This window comes from Engystomops pustulosus, chromosome 2, assembly GCF_040894005.1.
Source record: "Engystomops pustulosus chromosome 2, aEngPut4.maternal, whole genome shotgun sequence".
Taxonomy (NCBI): domain Eukaryota; kingdom Metazoa; phylum Chordata; class Amphibia; order Anura; family Leptodactylidae; genus Engystomops; species Engystomops pustulosus.
The window spans coordinates 16,761,046-16,787,898 of NC_092412.1; the positions used below are offsets into that span (position 1 = coordinate 16,761,046).

Genomic DNA, 26,853 nt, shown 5'->3' on the forward strand with positions numbered 1-26,853 from the left:
ATGTTTTGTAAATAGAAGGTGATGAACTGTAAATAGAGTCTGCAGCTCCTGTCTGCAGAGTATCTAATGTCTGTATTATCTGTACTAGTGTCTGTAATGTATCTAATGTCTGTATTATATGTACTAGTGTCTGCAGAGTATCTAATGTCTGTATTATCTGTACTAGTAATGTCTGTATTATCTGTACTAGTGTCTGCAGTGTATGTAATGTCTGTATTATCTGTACTAGTGTCTGCAGTGTATGTAATGTCTGTATTATCTGTACTAGTGTCTGCAGTGTATGTAATGTCTGTATTATCTGTACTAGTGTCTGCAGTGTATCTCATGTCTGTATTATCTGTACTAGTGTCTGCAGTGTATGTAATGTCTGTATTATCTGTACTAGTGTCTGCAGTGTATCTCATGTCTGTATTATCTGTACTAGTGTCTGTAGTGTATGTAATGTCTGTATTATCTGTACTAGTGTCTGCAGTGTATGTAATGTCTGTATTATATGTTCTAGTGTCTGCAGTGTCTGTAATGTCTGTATTATCTGTACTAGTGTCTGCAGTGTATGTAATGTCTGTATTATATGTACTAGTGTCTGCAGTGTATGTAATGTCTGTATTATCTGTACTAGTGTCTGCAGTGTATGTAATGTCTGTATTATATGTACTAGTGTCTGCAGTGTATGTAATGTCTGTATTATCTGTACTAGTGTCTGCAGTGTATGTAATGTCTGTATTATCTGTACTAGTGTCTGTAGTGTATGTAATGTCTGTATTATATGTACTAGTGTCTGCAGTGTATGTAATGTCTGTATTATCTGTACTAGTGTCTGCAGTGTATGTAATGTCTGTATTATCTGTACTAGTGTCTGCAGTGTATCTACTGTCTGTATTATATGTACTAGTGTCTGCAGTGTATGTAATGTCTGTATTATCTGTACTAGTGTCTGCAGTGTATCTAATGTCTGTATTATATGTTCTAGTGTCTGGCTGAGCTCTGCTGCTAGAAATGAGGTGTTCTGCAAAGGGGCTCAGTGCTACTTTTCAGTTAATGCCACCTTCGGGCTGGAGTGTTTTTGCGCCTAAATGAAAACGTTGCAAGTGTTGAATATCATTAGGTGCTGCAAAACATCCGGATTGGTAAGATAGATGAGGGAAAGCTGGTTATTTTTGGTGCGAAAAACGGTGCGCCTGAATGAAAAGGCGCAAAAACAACAGAAAAAAAGAGTGAGACATGTGGCCCATTGTGTGTGATCTACATTATCTTATACAGCACCCATCCAGTAGCCAAGTCACAGTGCCCTTACAGTAGTCCCAGAGCTTTACCCCAAAGTATTCAATATTGTCCCAGTGCATGCTCCATCAGTAGCCAATAGTCACAGTGCCCCCACAGTAGCTGACAGCCAGATTCCCCCAACAAAACCATGTCATAAACCTTCAACAGTAGCCAAATCACTGCCCAACCATGAACCACAACTTCGAGTCCCAGTGACCCACAGTAGCACATATAGTAATGACCCCACAATAATCAATAGTCACAGTGACCCGCAGAAACAAAGCAACAGTGCCACCACAGTAGCGTATATGGTAACAACGCCCTGACAATAGCCAATAGTCTCAGTTCACTACAGAAGAAAAGTCACAATGCCCCCACAGTAGCCATGCCCAAGTACCCCACATTTGTCAAAGGGTTTACACAACAGATCGGACACTATGTATCTGTACTAACAATTATATTGTTCCATGTTATGCAATATTTGTTCATATCTTTGTGCACCATACGTGAGCTCAGTTTGCTGACAAGGGGTATTTAAATGTTTAACCAGATATAGGAAGCTAGGCCAAAATGGCCAAAATGTTCAAATGTCTGAAACGCGTAGGTAATTTTCCGATTTTATGAGCAACCTTGCATGATTCCCTTTTTTTGTATTTTTCTCATTGAAGAATATTGATTTTTATTAATAACGCAAGTGCTGGATTTGTGATACACCCCTTGTGGACAGAGGATTCCTGCTTTGGTCAGTCCATGAATATTCACCAATGTGTGGCTCTGATCATCAAACCTGCTTGTTTTAATGCTATGACACTACAACTACACAAATATTTAAGTTGCAAAAACCTCCTATTTTATTTTAAAAATATTTAATTTTAATTCCATGTTTTTTTTTATATTACGTTGCAGACCTGTGTATTATTTTAACATTAGATCTTGTAATTGTTGTGTTCATCGTCTTTATCTTTCCACCGGGGATTCTCTTCGTTGACGATCTCTAAGGATCAATTGCCCTTTTCTGCTGAAGTAGAGATCACAGATTTCCAAAGTGACATCCATTAATGAGTCCGTCATGTATAGACATCTCCGGAGAGTCTATTAGAAAGTTTACATGTGCTATGTATATACTGTATAACATTCTACCCCCGAAGGAGAGCTGCAGGTGGCTCAGTCTACCGGGGAGCGTAGAGGGATGATAGTCACTAACTAATGATGACAATAATTACTACTCATTAAAAACTCAACTTTACAAATTATGTAACTGGCAAAAAAAGAAAAGAAAATGTGTCTTTGTACAAACTATAGTAGATTAAAACTTTTTGTTTCATTAAAATTTTTTAACTAAAACATTTTTTTAAAAAATCAACAAATGTCTTTATCATGGAGGCTTCAGCATAGTCTACATTTTAATTCTAACCGTGGTGGATGCCTTGGTGTTAGGCTTAAACTTAAATATAAATTTGATTTTAAAAAATATATTCAAAGACTTTAAATTAAAAAACAGTTCAGAAGACTCTCTGGAAAGTTGCAGAATTTTTTAAATGTATGTTATATTTTTTATTTTTAATCTACAATTAGTTTCTTCTCCAGATGTCTTCATTTTAGGGGCTTCATCAAATTCTACATTTTATTTCGGGTAATGACGCATGACTAAAATATAAACGTAAATAGGATTTAAAAAATTTAATTTAAATACATGAAATAAAAAATAAACAAGGCAAGACTGGTAAAGTTGTTATTTTTTTATATAAGTGCTAATACTGTAAATAAAGTTTCTACATATAATTATAAAATAACAGAAAAAAATCATAAAAATTATTTTAAAAAACACCACAAGTTGGTAGCATTGCACCCTCTGTGTAAATGAAAGTTAAAATTCTAATAAAGGTGACAAAAAAGAAACCGTGAAAAATATCCATGGAAAAAATTTCAGGAGAGCAATTTCTGGGGGAAGGAAACTGGACAATTCCACAAAACCTGACTTAGGAAATCCTGAGCATTTTTACATTCATTTTTTAATTCCTGGAAAATGATGGATTGAAGTGTCTACTACGAACTATGAACACTGGCCCATGACATTTCCTGACTCATTATAGGACCGAGGTGGCAGAAAAAGCTGTAACCCATCTTGCTCTAGTTGATGCTGCCTGAGGCAAGTGGCTCAACCCGCCTCCTGGATGGTAAAACCCTGGTGCTGTGATGCAGTTTGATGACCGAGGCAGGCATGCCCATCTGTCCATTGCCAGGAGGGCAGAAATGATTTAATATTGAATAAAAAACTGGATTGTCTTCAAGAAATGGGAATTTACTGCATATGAGCTATGGACAGGTGGATGTACCTGCCTCGGAAAACAATATGTCTGATTGTTTCTCTGTTTGGATCTAAATAAAATTGATATTGTATTGTGATAGATCAGCTTTATTAGTGCATCTTGTCTTCTTGTTGGTTTGCGGAAAGCATCACGGCAACAGGGGTGCACTATCCAGGAGGCGTGTTGAGCCTCTTGCCTCAGGCGGCAGCAGGATGAGCGGCAGCATCAGGGGCACAGTAACCTTTCATAAAACAGGACCTAAACACCTAAAAATAGGGAGATACTGCAATACAAATAATCTGATGATACATATTATATGAGCTATATGGTGGTATAATATGAGCGCTATACGGTAGAAATAAATTGCCAATATGTGTTAGTATTATGTTTAGAAACTGTATAATTTCTAAGGAATCTAATGCAGCTTCATTTGGGGAAATTCATTAATTAATATTGAATAAAATATATATATATAAATTTAATATATAATTTTTAAAGTAATTTTTGTATAAATTAATAATTTTGTTTAATGATTTATTATGTTTTTAGATTCATATTTCTGGCCTGTGATCTATTCTCATTGCTGTGTAATGTATTACAGCATATTATATTAGTTGTATAAGTTCTATATTTACTATCTCTGAGCAGGACTCCCCGCGGAGCGTCTCTATGGGGAGCATGGGGGCATTTTCAGCTCATTTATTGCTCATATTTCGGCACAGCTCTATAATTGCTGAGTCATCGTCACTAACAAGGGCCTTCGTGTATTTGCATCTTCTGAGAGTCAATTAGATGGCACACAGTCACATTGCAGGATGACACTGTATGAGCCTGGCCCCTGGGGGCCCCGCAGGTGTCTCCATGTGTGATGGTGCACTGAGGTTTCTGTTTGTTTCATTCTTACAACTTACAGAGTTAATGACTTTAAACATCAATTAGTGGATAATTAGAGCATCAGACGTTGTCTATGATTAGAAATTGTGAAGAAATAATATTCTGATTTTGCTTGAGTCTTTTAATGGCTATTTCTTGATTTAATTTTGCACATTAAATAAATAGAGGATAAATTTCCAAATCTTTAATGATAGATGAAAATAAAAAGTATAATTATTAGAGATGAGCGAGCACTAAAATGCTCGGGTGCTCGTTACTCGAGCCGAACATTTCCAGATGCTCGAGTGCTCGTTTCGAGTAACGAGCCCCATTGAAGTCAATGGGAGACCCGAGCATTTTTCAAAGGGACCATGGTTCGGGAATAAAATGTGTTATTTAATTGAAAAATAATGTCTTCTGATAATTTGCAAACATCTGCGATCTATTCTTCACTGTTCCGCGCGTATATTATCTCCCGACAAGTTAGCAGATGTAAAGAACAGTGAAGAATAGAATAAAAACAGTGAACACAGTGAACACAGTGAACACAGGATCATTTAAGATAAAAACACAGTGCAGAACACAGTGCAGAATAGATTACAGATGTTCGGCACATCTGCTTACTTGTCGGGAGATACGCGCGGAACGGCGCGAACAAAATAGCATGTGAAGAACAATATATATGTGTGTGAAGAACACATTGCAGATGTTTAAATACATCTGCAATGTGTTCTTCACACATATATATTGTTCTTCACATGCTATTTTGTTCGCGCCGTTCCGCGCGTATCTCCCGACAAGTAAGCAGATGTGCCGAACATCTGTAATCTATTCTGCACTGTGTTCTGCACTGTGTTTTTATCTTAAATGATCCTGTGTTCACTGTTTTTATTCTATTCTTCATTGTTCTTCACTGTGTTTTTTTAATTAAATGCTCGATCTCGAGCAGGGGAAATACTCGTCCGAGCAACGAGCCGTCTCGAGTACCCTAATGCTCGACCGAGCATCAAGCTCGGACGAGCATGTTCGCTCATCTCTAATAATTATGTTCTAAACAGTCAATTACTTAGTAAAACTGGAGCTGAAGAAGACTTTGGGGGATTGGTGGATGGTAAAGGTAACTTTAGTGACCAGAGCCAGGCGGCTGCTGCTAAAGCAGAAAAAATTATGGGATGTATCAAGAGAGGAATAGATTCTCGTGATAAAGACATAGGGGGATATTTATCATACGCTGGCATTCATGCTGGGGCACATGTGGGGACCACTATATACTGCTGGGGGCAAATGTAGGGGCAACTATATACTGCTGGGGCACATGTGGGGGACACTATTTACTGCTGGGCACATGTGGGGTCTACCTGTATACTGCTGCGTCACATGTAGGGGCTACTATATAGTGCTGGGGCCCATGTAGAGGCTACTATATAGTGCTGGGGCCCATGTGGAGGCTACTGTATATGGCTGGGGAACATGTGGGGCCACTATATACTGCTGGGGCATGTTTAGGGGCTGCTATATACTGCTAGGCATGTATAGGACTACTATATACTTATTGGGCCCATGTGGGGGCTACCAGTATACTGCAGGACATGTGTGCAGGCTACTATTTAATGTTGGGCACATGTGGGGGCTACCGGTATACTACTGGGTACATGTGGGAACTACTATTTACTGCTGGGCATGTGTGGGGGCTACCTACATACTGAAGGGCATGTGCTGAGAGCCTGGGGCTACATATACTGTATATAGTGGGAGGGCATGTGCTGAGGCTACTTGCATACTGGGGGTGCTATGCTAAATTAATTAGGATATGCTGGCATTAAATATGAATCAATGAGGGGAAAGTATGCAATAGTATTGTTTTATTATATTATTATATATATTTTATAATATATTGTCAATTATCTGTATAAGAAGGGTGGACATTATTTTGACTGTGATTATTTTATGGAAGGAGTGTGGAGATATTCTCCAGAGGCCACAATCACCAGGGTGGCAAGTATGCTAGCACAGCTGAAAACAGTTTGGGTGATTAGAGAAGTTATAAAAGTGACCTTGCTGGTTGAGAATCAGGAGAATCACATTTGTTTGTTCTATGAAACTCTCACAATGGCCAGAAAAAGAGAACATTTAAGTGAAACTTGATCTATTCTTGCCAAGAAACTGAAGATTTCCTGTGTATTACTCCCTTCAGAAGAGAGCAAACAGGCTATAACTAGAGATGAGCGAGCACTAAAATGCTCGGGTACTCGTTATTCGAGACAAACTTTTCCCGATGCTCGAGTGCTCGTCTCGAATAACGAACCCCATTGAAGTCAATGGGAGACTCAAGCTTTTTTCAAGGGGACCAAGGCTCTGCACAGGGAAGCTTGGCCAAACACCTGGGAACCTCAGAAAAGGATGGAAACATCACGGAAATGGACAGGAAACAGCAGGGGCAGCATGCATGGATGCCTCTGAGGCTGCTTAATCGCACCATTATGCCAAAATTATGGGCAACAGCATGGCCATGACAGAGTGACAGAATGAAGCTAGATAGCATGTAAAACATCCAATAATTGACCCTGACACTATAGGGGACGGCATGCAGAGGCAGCGGCAGCAGTGGCAGGCTAGAGAGTCTCATGGCGACATACCCTAAATGGACTCAGGTTTCACCAAAGGAGGTGATATGATTTCCTATGTGAACAAAAGGTTGACGGTATATTTAGTCGATAACACAGCATGGTGGCGACATAGTGACCAAGTTCCATAACGTATCTGGTGAAACACCCGAAAAATGAGCCTGACACAGCTCTTTTGATAAGGGGACGACATGTGGAGGCAGCCATGGAGACGACTTCCATGATTAAGAGCGACAGTATGGGGAATTCATATTGCACTTCTATGATTGCAACTGCAGGTCTCCAGCATGGCGGCGACAGACGCGCCGAGTTCCACTATGTATCTGGTGAAACACCTGAAAATTCTGCCTGACACAGCTCGTTTGATAAGGGGACCATGTATGGAGGCAGTGAACTAGTAGTAGATTAAAGGTGCTGCAGTTAAAACTATGTTAGTTGGATCTTGGGATGGAGCTGGCGCTCCGCTGCCAAGCGAGCTTTCGCCAATCCAAGCCCCTGTCTCTAGGCTACTCCCCAAACAGCACTTCTAAGAACCTTTTGTATAAGATCAAGTGTAGTAGCGTTCTTATAAGTTTGGGATATGGCGGGTGAGGGGAATGTAAACAGATGCGCAAGAAGCGCTGAAATAATATCGGTAAATGATAAAAGTTTGCCAGTATATTTTGTGGATTACACAGCAGGGTGGCGACAAAGTTAACAAGTTTGATGTGGAATGCCCTGTAATAGCTCTTGGGCGGTGTGCCTTTTATCGCCTAGGCTCAGCAGTTTGAGCACCGCCTGCTGTCGCTTAGCGACGGCAGTGCTGCTGTGCCTAGAGCTACTGACTGATGGCGCCATGCCCACGGATGGTAATTCGGAGGAGGAGGAGGTGGAGGAGGGGTGGGAGGAGGAGGAGGTATAGTAGGCCTTTGAGACCTGGACCGAGGTAGGCCCCGCAATCCTCGGCGTCGGCAGTATATGACCAGCCCCAGGGTCAGACTCGGTCCCAGCCTCCACCAAGTTAAGTGTAGTAGCGTTCTTATAAGTTTGGGATATGGCGGGTGAGGGGAATGTAAACAGATGCGCAAGAAGCGCTGAAATAATATCGGTAAATGGTAAAAGTTTGGCAGTATATTTTGTGGATTACACAGCAGTGTAATCAACAGATGCGCAAGAAGCGCTGAAATAATATCGGTTAATCATAAAAGTTTGCCAGTATATTTTATGGATAACACAGCAGGGTGGCGACAAAGTTAACAACCCAAATTTCTGCCTGACACACCTCGTTTGATAAGGGGACGATGTATGGAGGCAGCTATATGGATGAATTTTGGAGGTAGCAATGGAGACAACGTGTGGAGGCTGCTATGGAGACAATTTAATTTGTATAGTGCCTGTATGTGGCAGTCCAAAAAAGTTTTCAAACCAGAGGAGCAGGTAGGTGGCCCTCCAGAAAAATGAAATAGATTGAGTGCCTGTATGTGGCAGTCCAAAAAAGTTTTCAAACCAGAGGAGCAGGTAGGTGGCCCACCAGAAAAATTGAATAGATTGAGTGCCTGTATGTGGCAGTCCCAAAAATTGTTTAAAACAGAGGACCGGGCAGGTGGCCCTCCAGAAAAATTAAATGCATAAAGTACTATAACTAGAGCCAGTGGGCCCTGTCAAAAAATAGCCAGTTTCCTCTGCTTTAGTGTACAAAGAGGAGGAGAAGGAGGAAAATGAGGAGGAGGAGTGCATAAATTATTCAGGTTGAGCTTCCTTCACCTGGTGGAGATTGGAAATTATGAGAAATCCAGGCTTTATTCATCTTAATAAGCGTCAGCCTGTCAGCGCTGTCAGTCGACAGGCGTGTACGCTTATCGGTGATGATGCCACCAGCTGCACTGAAAACCCGCTCGGACAAGACGCTAGCGGCAGGGCAGGCAAGAACCTCCAAGGCGTACAGCGCCAGTTCGTGCCACATGTCCAGCTTTGAAACCCAGTAGTTGTAGGGAGCTTTGTGATCATTTAGGACGATGGTATGGTCAGCTACGTACTCCCTCACCATCTTTCTGTAAAGATCAGCCCTACTCTGCCGAGACTGGGGACAGGTGACAGTGTCTTGCTGGGGTGACATAAAGCTGGCAAAAGCTTTGTAAAGCATACCCTTGCCAGTGCTCGACAAGCTGCCTGCTCGCCTATTCTCCCTCGCTACTTGTCCCGCAGAACTACGTACTCTGCCGCTAGCGCTGTCAGAAGGGAAATACTGTTTCAGCTTGTGCACCAGGGCCTGCTGGTATTCATGCATTCTCACACTCCTTTCCTCTCCAGGGATGAGAGTGGAAAGATTTTGCTTGTACCGTGGGTCCAGGAGAGTGAATACCCAGTAATCGGTGCTGGAATAAATTCTTTGAACGCGAGGGTCACGGGATAGGCAGCCTAGCATGAAATCTGCCATATGCGCCAGAGTACCAACGCGCAAGAATTCACTCCCCTCACTGGCCTGACTGTCCATTTCCTCCTCCTCCAACTCCTCCAACTCCTCTTCTTCTGCCCATACACGCTGAACAGTGAAGGACTGAACAATGGTCCCCTCTTGTGTCTCGCCAACATTCTCCTCCTCTTCCTCCTCATCCTCCTCCACCTCCTCCGATATGCGCTGAGAAACAGACCTGAGGGTGCTTTGGCTATCAACAAGGGAATCTTCTTCCCCCGTCTCTTGTGACGAGCGCAAAGCTTCCGACTTCATGCTGATCAGAGAGTTTTTCAACAGGCCAAGCAGCGGGATGGTGAGGCTGATGATGGCGGCATCGCCACTGACCATCTGTGTTGACTCCTCAAAGTTACTCAGCACCTGACAGATATCAGACATCCACGTCCACTCCTCATTGTAGACTTGAGGAAGCTGACTGACCTGACTACCAGTTCTGGTGGAAGTTGACATCTGGCAGTCTACAATCGCTCTGTGCTGCTGGTAAACTCTGGATAACATGGTTAATGTTGAATTCCACCTCGTGGGCACGTCGCACAACAGTCGGTGAGCGGGCAGTTGGAGGCGGCGCTGCGCTGCCCTGAGAGTGGCAGCATCTGTGCTGGACTTCCTGAAATGCGCACAGATGCGGCGCACCTTCGTGAGCAAATCAGACAGATTGGGGTATGTCTTGAGGAAACGCTGAACTATCAGATTTAACACATGGGCCAGGCATGGCACATGTGTCAGTCTGCCGAGTTGCAGAGCCGCCACCAGGTTACGGCCGTTGTCACACACAACCATGCCTGGCTTCAGGTTCAGCGGTGCCACCCACAGATCAGTCTGCGCCGTGATGCCCTGTAATAGTTCTTGGGTGGTGTGCCTTTTATCGCCTAGGCTCAGCAGTTTGAGCACCGCCTGCTGTCGCTTAGCGACGGCACTGCTGCTGTGCCTAGAGCTAGCGACTGATGGCGCCATGCCCACGGATGGTAGTTCGGAGGAGGAGGTGGAGGAGGGGTGGGAGGAGGAGGAGGCATAGTAGGCCTGAAAGACCTGAACCGAGGTAGGCCCCGCAATCCTCGGCGTCGGCAGTATATGACCAGCCGCAGGGTCAGACTCGGTCCCAGCCTCCACCAAGTTAACCCAATGTGCCGTCAGCGATATATAGTGGCCCTGCCCGGCAGCACTCGTCCACGTGTCCGTGGTCAGGGGGACCTTGTCAGAAACGGCGTTGGTCAGGGCATGGATGATGTTGTCTGACACGTGCTGGTGCAGGGCTGGGACGGCACATCGGGAAAAGTAGTGGCGGCTGGGGACCGAATACCGAGGGGCGGCCGCCGCCATGAGGTTGCGAAAGGCCTCGGTCTCTACCAGCCTATAGGGCAGCATCTCCAGGCTAAGCAATCTGGAGATGTGGACATTGAGGGCTTGGGCGTGCGGGTGGGTTGCACTATATTTCCTTTTCCGCTCCAGCGTCTGGGGTATGGAGAGCTGAACGCTGGTGGATGCTGTGGAGGATCGTGGAGGCGACGATGGGGTTTTTGGGCCAGGGTCCTGGGCAGGGGGCTGACTATCAGCTGACACAGGGGAAGGAGCAGTGGTGTGCACGGGGGTGAACGGGCTTGGTGCCACTGAGTGGGGTGTTTAGCATTCATATGCCTGCGCATACTGGTGGTAGTTAAGCTAGTAGTGGTGGAACCCCTGCTGATCCTGGTTTGGCAAAGGTTGCACACCACAGTCCGTCGGTCATCCGGTGTTTCCTTAAAGAACCTCCAGACTTCTGAAAATCTAGCCCTCGCCGCGGGAGCCCTCGCCACGGGAGCTTCACTACGTGACACATTTGGCGCTGATGCACCAGCTCTGGCCCTGCCTCTCAGTCTGGCCCCACCACTGCCTCTTCCAACCTGTTCTGGTCGAGGACTCTCCTCCGTCTCAGAAGCACTGTGTTCACCCGGCCTCTCAACCCAGCTTGGGTCTGTCACCTCATCATCCTCCGATCCCTCAGTCTGCTCCCCCCTCGGACTTCCTGCCCTGACAACAACTTCACCACTGTCTGACAACCGTGTCTCCTCATCGTCGGACACCTCTTTACACACTTCTTCCACTACGTCAAGAAGGTCATCATCACCCACAGACTGCAACTGGTGGAAAACCTGGGCATCGGAAAATTGCTCAGAAGCAACCGGACAAGTGGTTTGTGACTGTGGGAAGGGTCCAGAAAACAGTTCCTCAGAGTATGCCGGTTCAAATGCCAAATTTTCCTGGGAGGGGGCAGACTGGGGGGGAGGAGGCTGAGGTGCAGGAGCTGGAGGAGTGCCGATTTCGGTGACATGGGTGGACTGCGTGGAAGACTGACTGGTGGACAAATTGCTCGAAGCATTGTCGGCAATCCATGACATCACCTGTTTGCACTGTTCTGGCCTCAACAGTGCTCTACCACGAGTCCCAGTAACTTCAGACATGAACCTAGGGAGTGTAGCTCTGCGGCGTTCCCCTGCTCCCTCATCAGCAGGTGGTGTCTCACCCCGCCCAGGACCACGGCCTCTGACCCCTGCAGTAGTTGGACGCCCACGTCCCCGCCCTCGTCCTCTACCCCTAGCCCTCGGGTTAAACATTTTGAAAATGAAAGTTATAACTTTAATTTTTTTTTTACTTTTTTTTTGTGTTTTTTTTTTTGTGTTTTTTAGTTTTTAAAACCAAACAATGCTATCCTATTGCTATGGCTATTTTCTAGCCAAGTATGAAAGCACACTGCTATGCCAGATGAGATGACGCTGAGTTATGAAAAAATAAACGTAAAATAAAAAGTAAATGGCAGACTGTGCCTAATTTCAATCAAACCCCTAATAAATTGTCCCACTTTGGTGTTTGAGATGGATATGTGTGTCACTAAGTGCTAAACACAACGGTCCCAAGTCTCACTGCATATTCCTCACAATATGGTAGTAGATGCACTACAGCAAGGCCAGCCACCAGCAGATCAACCAAAAATCAACTATATAACGCTATTGTAGGCCTAAGTAAGCCGTTTGGATTCTCCTATGGCTATTTTCTAGCCAAGTATGAAAGCACACTGCTATGCCAGATGAGATGACGCTGAGTTATCAAAAAATAAACGTAAAATAAAAAGTAAATGGCAGACTGTGCCTAATTGAAATCAAACCCCTACTGAATTTTCCCACTTCGGTCTTTGCTATGGATATGTGTGCCACTAAGAGCTAAACACAACGGTAGCAAGTCCCCCTGCAAATTCCTCACAATATGGTACTAGCTGCAAATAAAAAAATAAATGTAAAACGTTATTGTAGCCCTAAGAAGGGCTGTTGGGTTCTTGTAGAATCACTCCTGCCTAACAGTAAGCTAATAGAACACCCTAACGCTTTCCCTGACCAGCAGCAGCTCTCTCCCTAGCGGCATCCAGACAGAGAATGATCCGAGCAGCGTGGGCAGGGGCTAGTCTATTTCAGGGTCACCTGATCTGGCCAGCCAACCACTGCTATCGACGTGTAAGGGTACCACGTCATGCTGGGTGGAGTGCAGAGTCTCCTGGCTTGTGATTGGCTCTGTTTCTTGCCGCCAAAAAGCAAAACGGCGGGAGATGCCATTTTCTCGAGCGGGCGAAGTATTCGTCCGAGCAACGAGCAGTTTCGAGTACGCTAATGTTCGCTCATCTCTAGCTAAAACCTATAGCAGAGTATCATAGTTTATCATAGTATCATAGTTTATCATAGTATCATAGTTTATACGTTGAAAAAAAAAAGAAAAAACTTTTTGGACCTACTGTCACGGCAGGGATATAGAAGTATACTTTAACTACCAATGCCACCTGCGGTAGCGCAAAAAAATGCCCATATCCGGACAGGAAAATATAAAACGTCACTTTTAATGATAGTTGAAATAAAAAGTGGTAGTGTAATAACTGTTAACTACTCCACTTGAGAAACTTCACGTTAAAAATACAGGTACCTATGGCTCTTAGGTGATCTGTAGAAGGCTATAGCGAACAAATGTAGGAAGGGAGATAAGCCTGTAGTCAGGAGAACATATACTCTCCACAATGTGTATCAGAGTACTGAGGGTAGCTGAAGTGGCTAAGGAGACTAATATAGTACGTTCCTCATGTAAAGGGTTATTGTATTTTAACCCAGTACAGCAGGTTCAGTAGTGGGGGGATCAGTTATGATCCCTTTACATACCGAACATAGCTACGTCCCTCTAGTATAATATCTCTGTGCTCACTCACTACAATGTGCCATGCACCTCTTAAAGTAGCTAATCCTGATGGAAGTCCAGGCATAGACTCTAGCTGGACCCTGTTAGTATGACCTATCCTATAAAGTCACTGATTAGAGCAAAAGTATACTGAAAAGAGCCTAGGTAATCCTGCTAATTAAAATAACAAAGAATTAGCCCCCCGACATGTTTCACCGGAGCACCGGCTTCATCAGGGGTCGGGCTAATAGTGTGTGTCGGCTCGGTAAAGCCGAGTTTATAAAGAGAGAGACCCTCCCACATTTGGGTTATGATCCAATCAACTGTGCGAACTGATGACCAGCCTCCGAGTGTTAATTGGTCCATACCGTATGCTGTGTGTCAGCCAGGTCCAATCAGCTGCTCGAGACTGTCAGGGGGAGTTGCCGAGTCCATTCATCCCAAGCGCGCATGTCAGATGACTCAGTATGTATGCGCATGTCAAAAGACTTAGTGTGTGCGCTGAAATTATCCATGTGTGCGCATGTCGTGGGACTTAGTGCGCACACCAGGTAAGTAGTATCGGCGCATGCCTGGCCACTTGGTAAAGAAACACACTGAGTCAAGAGCATGATGAGAGTCCCGCACGGTGATATAAGTATTTGCGCATGACAGGGAACTTAGTGTGCGCATAAAGATGTCAGTGTATGCGCATGTTTGTAGACTTAGTGCGCTTGCAAAGTTAGTGATATCTACGCATTCCCAGCTACTTAGTAAAAAGATATATATATTTATAAGGTCCAGGTTAGAGTACAGATAGGAGTCTTGCATCCTTGAGGAGTCCCATCATATGTAATCTGCAGTACATGGTCCAATAACTAAGGTGAGTATAACAGTTGTCATATCGATGACAGGTATTGGTGTATATGTCTTTACTGTGGCTGTCACCAGCCATACATAGTATAGTAACTAGAGTGAGTATTAAAATTAGCCTATCACAGACAGAGGTATTGGTATCTTTATTATGGCTGTCACCATGTTATATTTGACTTCAATAGAGACTAAAGAGCAAAGTAGGATGCGACTCGGATGAGCTGGGAGAGGGAGGCTGATTAATTGGACCTGTAAAAGTGGCAAGTGTCCCATGTCAGCCTTGATAAAATGTGTGACAAGGTAGAGGAACTAAAGTCTATGAAAGTAGACAGTGTTACTGTATATGAGGCTGATCATATAACACAGTAGACAGATATCACCAGGGAAGGGGTGTTTCTCAAAGTGAGAACATCTGGAAGTATATATGGCCTGTCGGCCAATGTCTATATGTAAGAAATGATTAATGATGCGCTAGTATGTATGCTTTTTAAAGATAGGCTGTAAAGGTAAAACCCTCGTTAAGGCCAGTGGGACTCAAAGACTTTAGGCGGTGTATCCACCTAGCTTCCAATTGTAAAAGTCTTCGATCAATGTTCCCCTGTCGGGGTCCAACTTGTATTTGGTCAATGGCCCAGAAACGGAGGGTTCTGACGTGTCTCGAGATGGGGGTATCCTTTCCTGTTGTAATTGCACTAATGTGGCTGGATATTCTCCTACGGAGTTGCTGGATAGTTTTTCCTACATAGAGTCGCGGACAGGAACACTGAGCCACATAGACCACAGCTGTGCTCTTACAGTTCATAAAACGTCTGGCTGTAAATTCTTTATTATCCACAGGGTTGACAAATGTTTTAGTTTTGGGCATAAATATACAGAATGAGCAAGTGCCACAGGGATAAGAGCCTGGAATCCGGTCTCTCAGTTTAATGATGGAGTCTGGGTGCCCAGTGAAATGACTATGTACTAAAAAGTTACGTAAATTAGGACCTCTGCGGTAGGTGATGTTCGGTCTATCCGTCAGTTTTTCTTTCAAATCAGGATCCGCAGTAAGGATTGGCCAGTATCGTGACATGATCCTCTTTATAGTATCAGCATAGGCATCAAATGTCCCAATGCACCTAATAATCTGTTTGGATGGTTCACAGTTTCTACTGGAGAACAGTGTTTCCCTGTCAGTTTTTTTAGCCCTTGCATATGCTCTATATAGGCATTTTTTTGGATAGCCTCGACTCCTAAATCTCTGGTATAAGTTGTCACATTCTTTCTTAAAGGAGATGTCATCAGAGCAGTTTCTACGTGCCCTCAGATATTGCCCAGTCGGTATACCTGATTTAAGGGGTTGTGGGTGCCAACTTTGCCATTGTAGGAAGTTGTTGGTAGATGTGGGCTTACGGTAGATGTCAGTTTTGAGACCTTTGGATGGATCCAGAGAAATTGTAAGATCCAGAAAGTTGATCTGGCTATTATTAATTTCGGATGTGAATCGCATTCCAATGCGATTGTCATTCAATTGGTCCACGAATTCCAAAAATAAATTGCGGCCACCCTCCCATAGTATCAGGACGTCGTCTATATATCTTCCCCAGTAAGATATATGTTGTGTATATTTGGTCATGCCTTCAGAGAAGACTATGGTGTCCTCCCACCATCCAAGAAAGAGGTTGGCATATGAGGGCGCACAAGTCGCCCCCATTGCCGTCCCTCTAACCTGGTGGTAGAAGGACCTGGCTGACACACAGCATACGGTATGGACCAATTAACACTCGGAGGCTGGTCATCAGTTCGCACAGTTAATTGGATCATAACCCAAATGTGGGAGGGTCTCTCTCTTTATAAACTCGGCTTTACCGAGCCGACACACACTATTAGCCCGACCCCTGATGAAGCCGGTGCTCCGGTGAAACATGTCGGGGGGCTAATTCTTTGTTATTTTAATTAGCAGGATTATCTAGGCTCTTTTCAGTATACTTTTGCTCTAATCAGTGACTATATAGGATAGGTCATACTAACAGGGTCCAGCTAGAGTCTATGCCTGGACTTCCGTCAGGATTAGCTACTTTAAGAGGTCCATGGCACATTGTAGTGAGTGAGCACAGAGATATTATACTAGAGGGACGTAGCTATGTTCGGTATGTAAAGGGATCATAACTGATCCCCCCACTACTGAACCTGCTGTACTGGGTTAAAATACAATAACCCTTTACACGAGGAACGTACTATATTAGTCTCCTTAGCCACTTCAGCTACCCTCAGTACTCTGATACACATTGTGGAGAGTATATGTTCTCCTGACTACAGGCTTATCTCCCTTCCTACATTTGTTCGCTATAGCCTTCTACAGATCACCTAAGAGCCATAGGTACCTGTATTTTTAACGTGAAGTTTCTCAAGTGGAGTAGTTAACAGTTATTACACTACCACTTTTTATTTCAACTATCATTAAAAGTGACGTTTTATATTTTCCTGTCCGGAAATGGGCATTGTTTTGCGCTACCGCAGGTGGCGTTGGTAGTTAAAGTATACATTGAAAAAAGATGCATGCCCATCAAGTTCAACCAAGGAAGGAAAGGGATTGGATGAGGAAGGGATTTAGGCGAAACAATTCTATAGAACATAACCATCAATGTTATTTAGGTGTAAAAAGTCATCTAGACCCTTCTTGAAGCTCTCTGCTGTCCCTGCTGTGACCAGCGCCTGAGGCAGGCTATTTCACAGATTGATAGTTCTCATAGTAAAGAAGCCCTGTCACCTCCGGTGATTAAACCTTGTTTTCTCCAGAAGGAGACAGTGCCCCCTCGTCTTTTGATTTGATTTAACCTGGAAAAACTTTCCACCATATTTTTTGTATGGACCAGCCATATATTTATATAAATTAATCATGTCCCCTCCTAGTCATCTCTTTTCCGGACTAAATAAATTTAGTTGTTTTAATCTTTCCTCATAACTGACACCCTCCATACCCCTTTTTTGTGGCTCTAAGTTTAACCCTCTCCAGCTCCAGGACCTCCTTTTTATGGACCAGAGACCAGAACTGGACAGCATATTCCAGGTGAGGCCGAACCAATGCCTTGTACAGTGGTAATATTAAATCCCTATCCCGAGAGTCCATACCACTTTTGATACATGACAAGATCTTGCTGCTTTTAGAGGCAGCTGATTGACATTGCATGCTGTTCATTTATGATTTACTAGTCACCCAGGTCCTTCAGTCTCTCCCAGATTTACTTTGTAGTAGAAAAAGAAGTGGGAGGTCCCGCTGCACAACTAAGCAACAAGACAAGTACATTAGAGTCTTTAGTTTGAGAAACCGAAGCCTCACGAGTCCTCAACTGACAGCTTCATTAAATAGTACCTGCCAGACGCCAGTGCCAAATTCTACAGTGAAATGGTGACTCCAAGATGTGGCCTTCAGAACAGAGTGGCAAATAAAAAGTCATATCTGAGATTAGCTAATAATTAATATGGGCAAAAGAACACAGACATTAGGATTGGAAAAAAGTGTTATGGGCAGACAAATCTAAGTTTGGAGGTGTTTGGATCACCCAGAAGAACATTTGTGAGACGTAGAACATCTGAAAAGATGCTGGAAGATGCCTGACACCATCTTTCACATGGTGGAGGTTATGTGATGGTCTGGGGGTAAAGTGGGAAATTTGTAAAAGATGAAAGGGACTTGCACTCCATTTTGCAACGCCTTGCCATACCCTGTGTACAGTGCTTGATTGGAGCCAATTTCATCCTACAACAGGACAATGACCCGAAGCTCCTCCAAATTATGCAGAACTATTTAGGGAAGAAGCAGTAGCTGGTATCTATCTGTAATGGAGCGGCCACCCAGTCATCTGATCCCAACCCCATTGATATGTTTTGGGAGGAGCTTGATCTTATGGTACACAAAAAGTGCCCATCAAGCCAATCCAACTTGTGGGAGGCGCTTCTGGAAGCACGGGGTGAAATTTCTCCAGCTTAAGTCAACAAATTAACAGCCAGAAGCGAAGGTCTGCAATGCAGGAAGTGCAGCAGATGGAGGATTCTCTGAAATCTGAAGGAGAAAATTATTATTTCAAATGAAAAAAAGGATTTCAAAGCTTGTGTATAGGAGTATAGGAGTAAATTAGAAATTTTAGTAGGAATACAGATCTGATATCATCAAGGTGTGGTCAGAGCGATAGGAAGAAAACCAGGAGGGTCTTGGGTCCTTCCGGCCAATGGAGTGAACCATTCTGAGGAGGAGCCACATTATCAAACACTGCCGAGTGACCAAGGAGAATGGGAAGAGAATAGTGCCCTTTGGTTTTAGCTGTGAGGAGATCATTGGAGACTTTAGAAAGAGCAGTTTCAGTGGAGGGCATAGAGCGGAAACCAGATTGTAGGGGGTCAAGGAGGGAGTTAGCTGAGAGATAGCGGGTTAGTCGAGAATAGACCAGGTATTCCAGGAGTTTGGAGATGAAGGAGAGATTGGAGACTGGTCTGTAGTTATCAGCTTTCTTTAGTAATGGGATGACAACAGCATGCTCGAAGTAAGAGGGCTAGACACCAAGAGAGAGAGAATTTTCTATGACTAGCTCAACGGAAGAGAACCAACAGGGTGTAGTAACAGAGGGAAGGGGATTCATGGAGTTAGTGTATTGGGATATTATTTCTTGGCAAATGCACTCAATTTTATCTTTAAAGTAGGTGGCCAGATGTTCAGCCCCGAGGTAAGTAACAGTTAGCATAACCTCTGGCGTTAGTAAGGCTTGAAGAGTATTGAAGAGCGTTTTATGATTGTTAGAGAGAAAGGATATTGGATTAGTTTGGCGAGATGGAGGTCAGTGTTATTAGTTCTAAACATGAATTTGAAGTGCAGAAAGTCTGCAGATGTGCGTGGTTTTCTCCGATGTTTGGCACTACTGGAGCACTGCCCAATGAAATGGGTTTGGGGCATGTGCCAAGGTTGCCGAAGGTTGCATTGAAATGTTCGGACTGAGGGAGGTGCCACCCCATCCAGGGCACTTTTGTGGTTGTGATTAAAATGGTTAATAGCAAGGAAAGGATAGGAGAGAGAGGAAATGGGGGACAGTGATAACCGCCAAATTTCTGTGAGACGATATGAGGGGTATGTGGATTCCGATAAGTGCGATAGGTGGGCAGGTTCTGTTAAGGACAGGGACCCCTTTAATGAAGCTTTCTCAGCGTATCTTCTTACAAAGTTGGTTTCTCCAAAGAGAAAAAAATTCTGCATAAAAAGTTCATGTGGGGCATTTATTATAAATTTTTTCATGTTACACCAGTTTCTTGGCTCTGCGATTTGGTCGGTGTTCTGTAGGGCACATTGTTATGATAAATTTAGAACCAAATGTTTGGAATTTTTCACTCAGTTTTGTGAAACTCACATGTTTGTTGGGTTCTCTAATGTGACCCTGGGAGTGGAGACCTTTTTCAGCAAAATTTTATATTTTTTGCACAATTTTATTAAGTTGCAATTGATAACTAGGTCAAAATACTGCTTAAGTAACTACTGCTTACTACTTAACTAAGTACTACTTAGATAAAACATTTTCAGATTTTTCACAAATCTATTTCACAAACCAATCACAAATTAGGTGGACAATGTAGAAAATCATAATAATTGAAACAATCACAAGTATCTCATGGTCTTCCTTGTTTCTTCTGTAGATACAGAGTTGTGATCAATTTTGTCCCTGAAAATTATGAAAACACTTTTTGTAAATTATGGATCAGTTTTAGTTTTAAAGCTTCTGTCCTCATCCCATAGACAATGGGATTAACAATGACGGAAGAAATAAGTCCAGTGATGGAAAGGATGACATGAGCTGCCACTGAAATAGTCCCAACATTCAGCCTGTATCTTAGAAAAATGAAAAGAGAAGCCATCAGAAAAATTGAATAGGCAATCACATGGGTGAGCAAGGTGCGGGCAGCCTTGAGAGACCCTGACTTGTAGGTCTTCAGACAAATTAGTAGAGTCCTTATGTAACAATACTCAACAAACAGTACAGTGCTTCCAAGGAAGAGCAATGTTTCAACAAGGCCGAAGAGATGATTGACCGTAGTGTTCCCACAAGCCAGTCTGACCAGAGACATGTTCTCACAGAAGATATTATTAATACTGAACCCACAAAAGCTGAGGTTTGCTGTCATTATCACTGGAATCACAACAAGTATGAAGACAAGAGCCCATATCATATAAATAGAGTTCAAAGCCTTGGTGTTTGTCATGATGGAGGAATATCTCAGAGGGTTCCCCACCGCCAAATATCGATCATAAGCCATGGTTGTAAAAGTTAAAGCTTCTGCTGTAGAAAAGCTTTGTACACAGAAGGTCTGAATGAGGCATGCTGGGAAAGATATGGCTGACGATCCTGATAATAAGCCGACAATGACCTGAGGAAAAACAGTAACATTTCCAAAAACACCATTGAGTAGAAGATTAGAAATGAAGAAGTACATAGGTTCATGGAGACTCTCTTCAATCCATATAATGTAGATAATAAGACAACACAACAATGTGCTTACAATAAACAGAACAAGGGCTACGATGGCATAAGGAATCCGGTATTTTTCCATCTCCAAGAGCCCTAGGAATACAAAGTAACTTCCAACCTTGGACACGTTCTCCATCTTTGATGTTGATCCATATTGTATTATTGTCATGAAATACATCAGGATGATAGTTCTATCTTGTGTGTCCTCTCTTTTCCACTACTGTACATTACAACGTGATAGGCCTCTCCTTATAAACCCTGTTGTTTCCTCAGAGGAAACTTTGGCTCTGAGGATTTAGTCTCTTAAGAGTTCTTACACATGCAAGAAAAACTCATCTATTTTTGTCAAGTTGCAAAATGAAAGAAAATCAATAATCAAGAAGGTATATAATAATAGAGGCGTCATTCATGTTGTATGTATTTGTCACAATTTTTTTAATTTATTGGATATTAGGTGGACTATATACTTCATATTCCTTAAAATCTTCCATACAAGGTCTATAGAGATATGGGAGGTCAATTACTAAGGGCCCGATTTGCGTTTTCCCGACGTGTTACCCAAATATTTCCGATTTGCGCCCATTTTCCCTGTATTGCCCCGGGATTTTGGCGCACGCGATTGGATTGTGGCGCATCGGCGCTGGTATGCACACAACGGAAATCGGGGGGCGTGGCCGAACGAAAACCCGACGGATTCGGAAAAACCGCCGCATTTAAAAAAAAAGTGTTGCGGAGCTTGCAATTACCTTCACTAGGAATAGGCCGGTGTACTTGAGTGCGCTCCGATGCTCCGATGCTCCGATGGTGGACGTCGGAGGAACTGCCTTAATGAATCCCGGCCGGACCCGAATTCACCGCAGAGAACGCGCCGCTGGATCGCGAATGGACCGGGTAAGTAAATCTGCCCCATGATCTTCAGTACATATCCTGTAGGAGTTGGACCAACCCATTAATTAATAGTTTTACGTGCTGTGTGTTTGCTGTAATTGTATACATTTATCAGACCCTATATCAGCTGGAATTTGGTTTAAGGGGTTTTCCAGTTTCCATTACAAGAAGGCCCTGTTGGACCCTGGACAGGGAGATGGTATGAGATAAATATCTACCTAGTCTTGCTCCACGAGAGTTCCAACATTTTCCTGTAGGTATTTTTGTGACCACTAAGGCTTCTAATTGCCCACATTGGTCACACTATTGATACTTGTGGCCTAGCCAGAGGTGCAAACATGGAGCCAAGGAAAGCCAACAGGAAGAATAATTAAGCTAAGCATATTTTAGCTATTTTACCTTGCCCAAACACCTCAGGAACCTATCCAATATGCTAACACAACAATCCAGAACCCAACCTTTTGAATAACCAATATTTATTACATTGTAATATATATTTACTACCATATATAATCGAGTATAAGTCGAGTTTTTCAGCCAAAAAAATGAGCTAGAAAAAATAAACTCGATTCAATAAAAAAATAAAATAAATACTCACCTTTTCAATGCCCCCTGCAGGTCCTCTTTTGCTTTCTGTCAGCGGCCGGTGAGTGGCACAGGTCCATGGTGCACACACAGACATCAGCTGCTTGCTGACATCATAGCCCTGGGTGCTGGCTGTGGACCTGTGCAAGTACTGGGCATCGACTGGAAGCAAGAAAAGGACTTGCGGGAGGGGGAGGGGGGGCGTCGGAAAGGTGAGTACAAAGGGTTTTTTTATATGCTGAGAAGGGTACTGAAGGCAGGCTATACACTGAGGGCTTGCTGGCTATGTAAAGCAGGCAGGCTATATACTGGGCGGCAGCAGGCTGGCTATAAACTGGTGGCAGGAGGCAGGCTATATACTGGGGGAAGGAGGCAGGTAATATACTGGGGCAGGAGGCATGCTTCATACTGGGGGCTGGCTGACTATATACTGGGGGACAGGGGGCTTGCAGGCTATATACTGGGCGCTGGCAGGCTATATTCTGAGGGGCACGGGACTGGCGAGCTATATACTGTGTGGAGGCTTGACCAATGCTTTTCCTACCCTAGGCTTATAATCGAGTCAATTTATACAACAAAAAAGCCAAAAATACCCCAACATATTATGGCACAGCCAAGCAACTCCCAAGCTACAGCAACCAGAAACACCAAAAGAAAGAGCTGCCAAATAAGTAATAAAAGAAAGTATATCCTTTATTAACATTCCATACAAATCTATACAAACATATATCCCACAATGGGGAAATCAATTGACATGTATGCTATCAAAATATTTGCACAATGGGCGTTCATTTTTACACGTATCCCCACTCTTAGGAAATGGGTTTTTGCTTCCACTTTTTCAGGTTTTTATCTGCTGTAAAGTGTGGTTGATTTTTGGAGTGTTTTTGTTTTGTAGTGTTTCACTATTTCATTGATATATTCTTTATACTTTATATTCTTATATATTGATATATTCTTATATCCATTTATTTGCACGATATATTTCAGTGAATGGCACTTGCACTTTATAATATATTGGGGGACATTATTATAGGAGGGCTAGGGTTATTTATGTATACATAATTTGGGGTAACTTGGATAATGTTTGCACATTTCGCACTTTAATATATATTTTTATATATATTTTTCACTTTTGCAAGTATTGCAATGTTTTTAAAGGGTTATAGGAGTGTGTGGGTGGACATGTATGGGCATTTATGTATGGAGTGACATATGTATATTCCATGTTTCATTTATGAAAGGGGTTGATAGGAGTTTATTGTATTGATGGATGCAATTTTATTGGGCATTAGGGTTACCTTTAATAGATAATAAATAATAAATTGTTATGCATAAAACAACTATGGACGTACCTTGGTAGTGTGGAATTATTGTGTATATTTGGTCATTATATTATTAAATTTGTCCATTTTTGTCCACATCAAAATATCGGGGGTCATTTACTAAGGGCCCGATTCGCGTTTTCCCGACGTGTTACCCGAATATTTCCGATTTGCGCCGATTTTCCCTAAATTGCCCCGGTATTTTGCCGCACGCGACCGGATTGTGGCGCACTGGCGCGGGCATGCACGCGACGGAAATCGGGGGGCGTGGCCAAACAAAATTTCGACGGATTCGGAAAAACCGCTGCATTTTTTTAAAAAAAAGTGTTGCGGGACTCGCGCTTACCTTCACCAGGTATAGGCCGATGAACTTCAGTGCATTCCGGGGAACTTCAGCGCAGCAGCGCCATCTGGTGGACGTCGGAGATACTCCCTTAGTGAATCCCGGCCGGACCAGAATCCACCGGAGAGAACGTGCCGCTGGATCGCGAGTGGACCGGGTAAGTAAATCTGCCCCATTGTATATCAATTTACTCTGTTTAAGAGAAAACTGTGTGCATCAATTTGGCTCATCAGGTAGACATTTAACAGAAGTGGTTGATTTTATCTTATTCCTTTTGTTATTCTAATTGGTCTCTGTACCAATTTTTAAGTTGTATTATATATGTACCTATTATTCCACACTGCGGCGTTCTGCTGGCGTGCCTATGCGCGTGCGCCACGCTCGCGCATGGGGGAGTGCACGATGTCGGGACGCGTCTCCACGCGTCGATCATGTGATTTGGGCAGGCGCACTTTTGGTGATGCGTTTCCGGTGTGCGACCTCAGTCTGCGGGTGTGTCACATGCTAGGCTAGGGGGGTTATAAGTACTCTTTGGATGTCCCATTTTTCATCTGGGACTATTTGTATCCCCTATGTCAATTGATTTCCCCATTGTGGGATATACCGTATATACTCGAGTATAAGCCGACCCAAGTATAAGCCGAGACCCTTAATTTAAAAAAAAAAAAACGAGAAAACGTATTGACTCAAGTGTAAGCCGAGGGTGGGAAATGCATTGGTCACAGCCTCCCAGTATATAGCCAGCAAGACCCCTGTAGTATATAGCCTGCCAGACCTTGTAGTGTATAGCCTTCCCAGCCCCTGTAGTATATAGCCTGCCCAGTCTGTCTCAGATGCTCCGGTGCTGCCTCAGGTCCTTCGGTCCTCTTCGGATTCTTCCGCTCCTCTTTGGGTCTTCGCACTCGGCACACAGAATTACGTCAGCTGCTTGCCGACATCATTATTTATGAGCTGCCGGCATCTCGAGGGGACCCAAAGATTATCCAAAGGCCCTGTGGCGGCACTGGAGCATCGAAACAAGCATAGGACCTACGGGTGACGTCGGAAAGGTGAGTTTTGACTATTTGTTTTCTTGACTCGAGTATAAGCCGAGTTAGGGTTTTTGAGAACAAATTTTGTGTTGAAAAACTAGGCTTATACTCGTTTATATATGTTTGTATAGATTTGTATGTAATGTTAATAAAGGATATACTTTCTTTTATTACTTATTTGGCAGCTCTTTCTTTTTTTATTTTTATACTCAAGTCAATGGGTTTTTCCAAGGTTTTTTGTGTTCAAATTCGTAGTATTTAATAATTTTTTGTTTCAATTAAAATAGAAGCAGACGGGCATAGGAAATGATGATATATAAGAACAAAAAATTTTATATGAAATAAAAAATATTTGCATTACAGATTAGTAACAGTATATCTAGTATAACATGGTGAATAAACTTAAAAATGTCAATAAAATCTCATTTTATTAAAAGAAAACTTAAGGGTGAACTTTTAAGAGGAAGGGGGTGGGACAATTACACACAACCTTAAAGCGATAAAAAAAAAAAGTTGCTGTCAAAAAATAGTGTTCGCACAAATGGAGAGAACCTTTGACAACAATTATACCAATGATAACTGTATCATGCTGCTGGCTTATATCTCTCAGCATTTTTTATAAAATCATATCCAGCTATTCCTGAAGTCGGCAGCACTTCCTGGTTTTGACATCAGCTAAGTGCATTGAGACCAGAGCACTTAGGGCATTCATATGAATCAGCATGTTTGTAATTGGACGATCTGATGCATGTGATTAGTCACATGCTTGTGACATCACTCCAAGTCCTATTTTCTTGTACTCCTCTATAATAGCCCCTCCCTACAAGCCTCCCATTGTCCCTAGCTGTTCTACACGGTTTCCCATGGTTGCCAGAAAGCATGACAAAATGAGAGTAGTCTGGGGGGACAAGGTTAAACATCTGCTAGCAGCTAAACACCTGCAGATAGTTTATTAGAGTAAATTAGAGAATTGCTTATTTTTGCTTAGTGCAGAGTCGGGCAAAATTTTTAATACTTATAGTCATACTTTAAGGATAGGGACAATAAGAGGCACAATGCACATTATTTTTCCATGCAGAATCGGCATGATAAACCAGATCATTTACCCCATAGTGACCCAGACCAATAATTTACGTGATTTACTATGAGGTAACAATAAGTTTCATTGGGGGAGATTCATCATATGCTGTAGCTACGCCGGCGGCCATACGCCATCTATGTCCACATGGCATGAAAGTGGTGAAGTCACGAGAATAATCATAATTTCACGAAATGCTCTCGCCCCCCCCCCCCTCTATAATAGCCCCTCCCTACAAGCCTCCCATTGTCCCTAGCTGTTCTACACGGTTTCCCATGGTTGCCAGAAAGCATGACAAAATGAGAGTAGTCTGGGGGGACAAGGTTAAACATCTGCTAGCAGCTAAACACCTGCAGATAGTTTATTAGAGTAAATTAGAGAATTGCTTATTTTTGCTTAGTGCAGAGTCGGGCAAAATTTTTAATACTTATAGTCATACTTTAAGGATAGGGACAATAAGAGGCACAATGCACATTATTTTTCCATGCAGAATCGGCATGATAAACCAGATCATTTACCCCATAGTGACCCAGACCAATAATTTACGTGATTTA

The 26,853-nt window shown here is 43.1% G+C and overlaps 1 protein-coding gene across 1 annotated transcript; it reads right to left on the reverse strand.

Moving 5' to 3' along the window:
- Positions 1-20,252: 20,252 nt before the first annotated feature.
- LOC140116986 (olfactory receptor 52L1-like) lies at positions 20,253-21,185 on the reverse strand. The gene has a single exon (XM_072133414.1). The coding sequence runs from the start codon at positions 21,183-21,185 to the stop codon at positions 20,253-20,255; it is 933 nt and encodes a 310-aa protein (XP_071989515.1).
- Between the last annotated feature and the right edge of the window lie 5,668 nt (positions 21,186-26,853).

What these genes read in the sequence shown, in the direction of transcription:
- LOC140116986 (XM_072133414.1), bottom strand. Translation starts at nt 21,185, where the DNA reads ATGGAGAACGTGTCCAAGGTTGGAAGTTACTTTGTATTCCTAGGGCTC.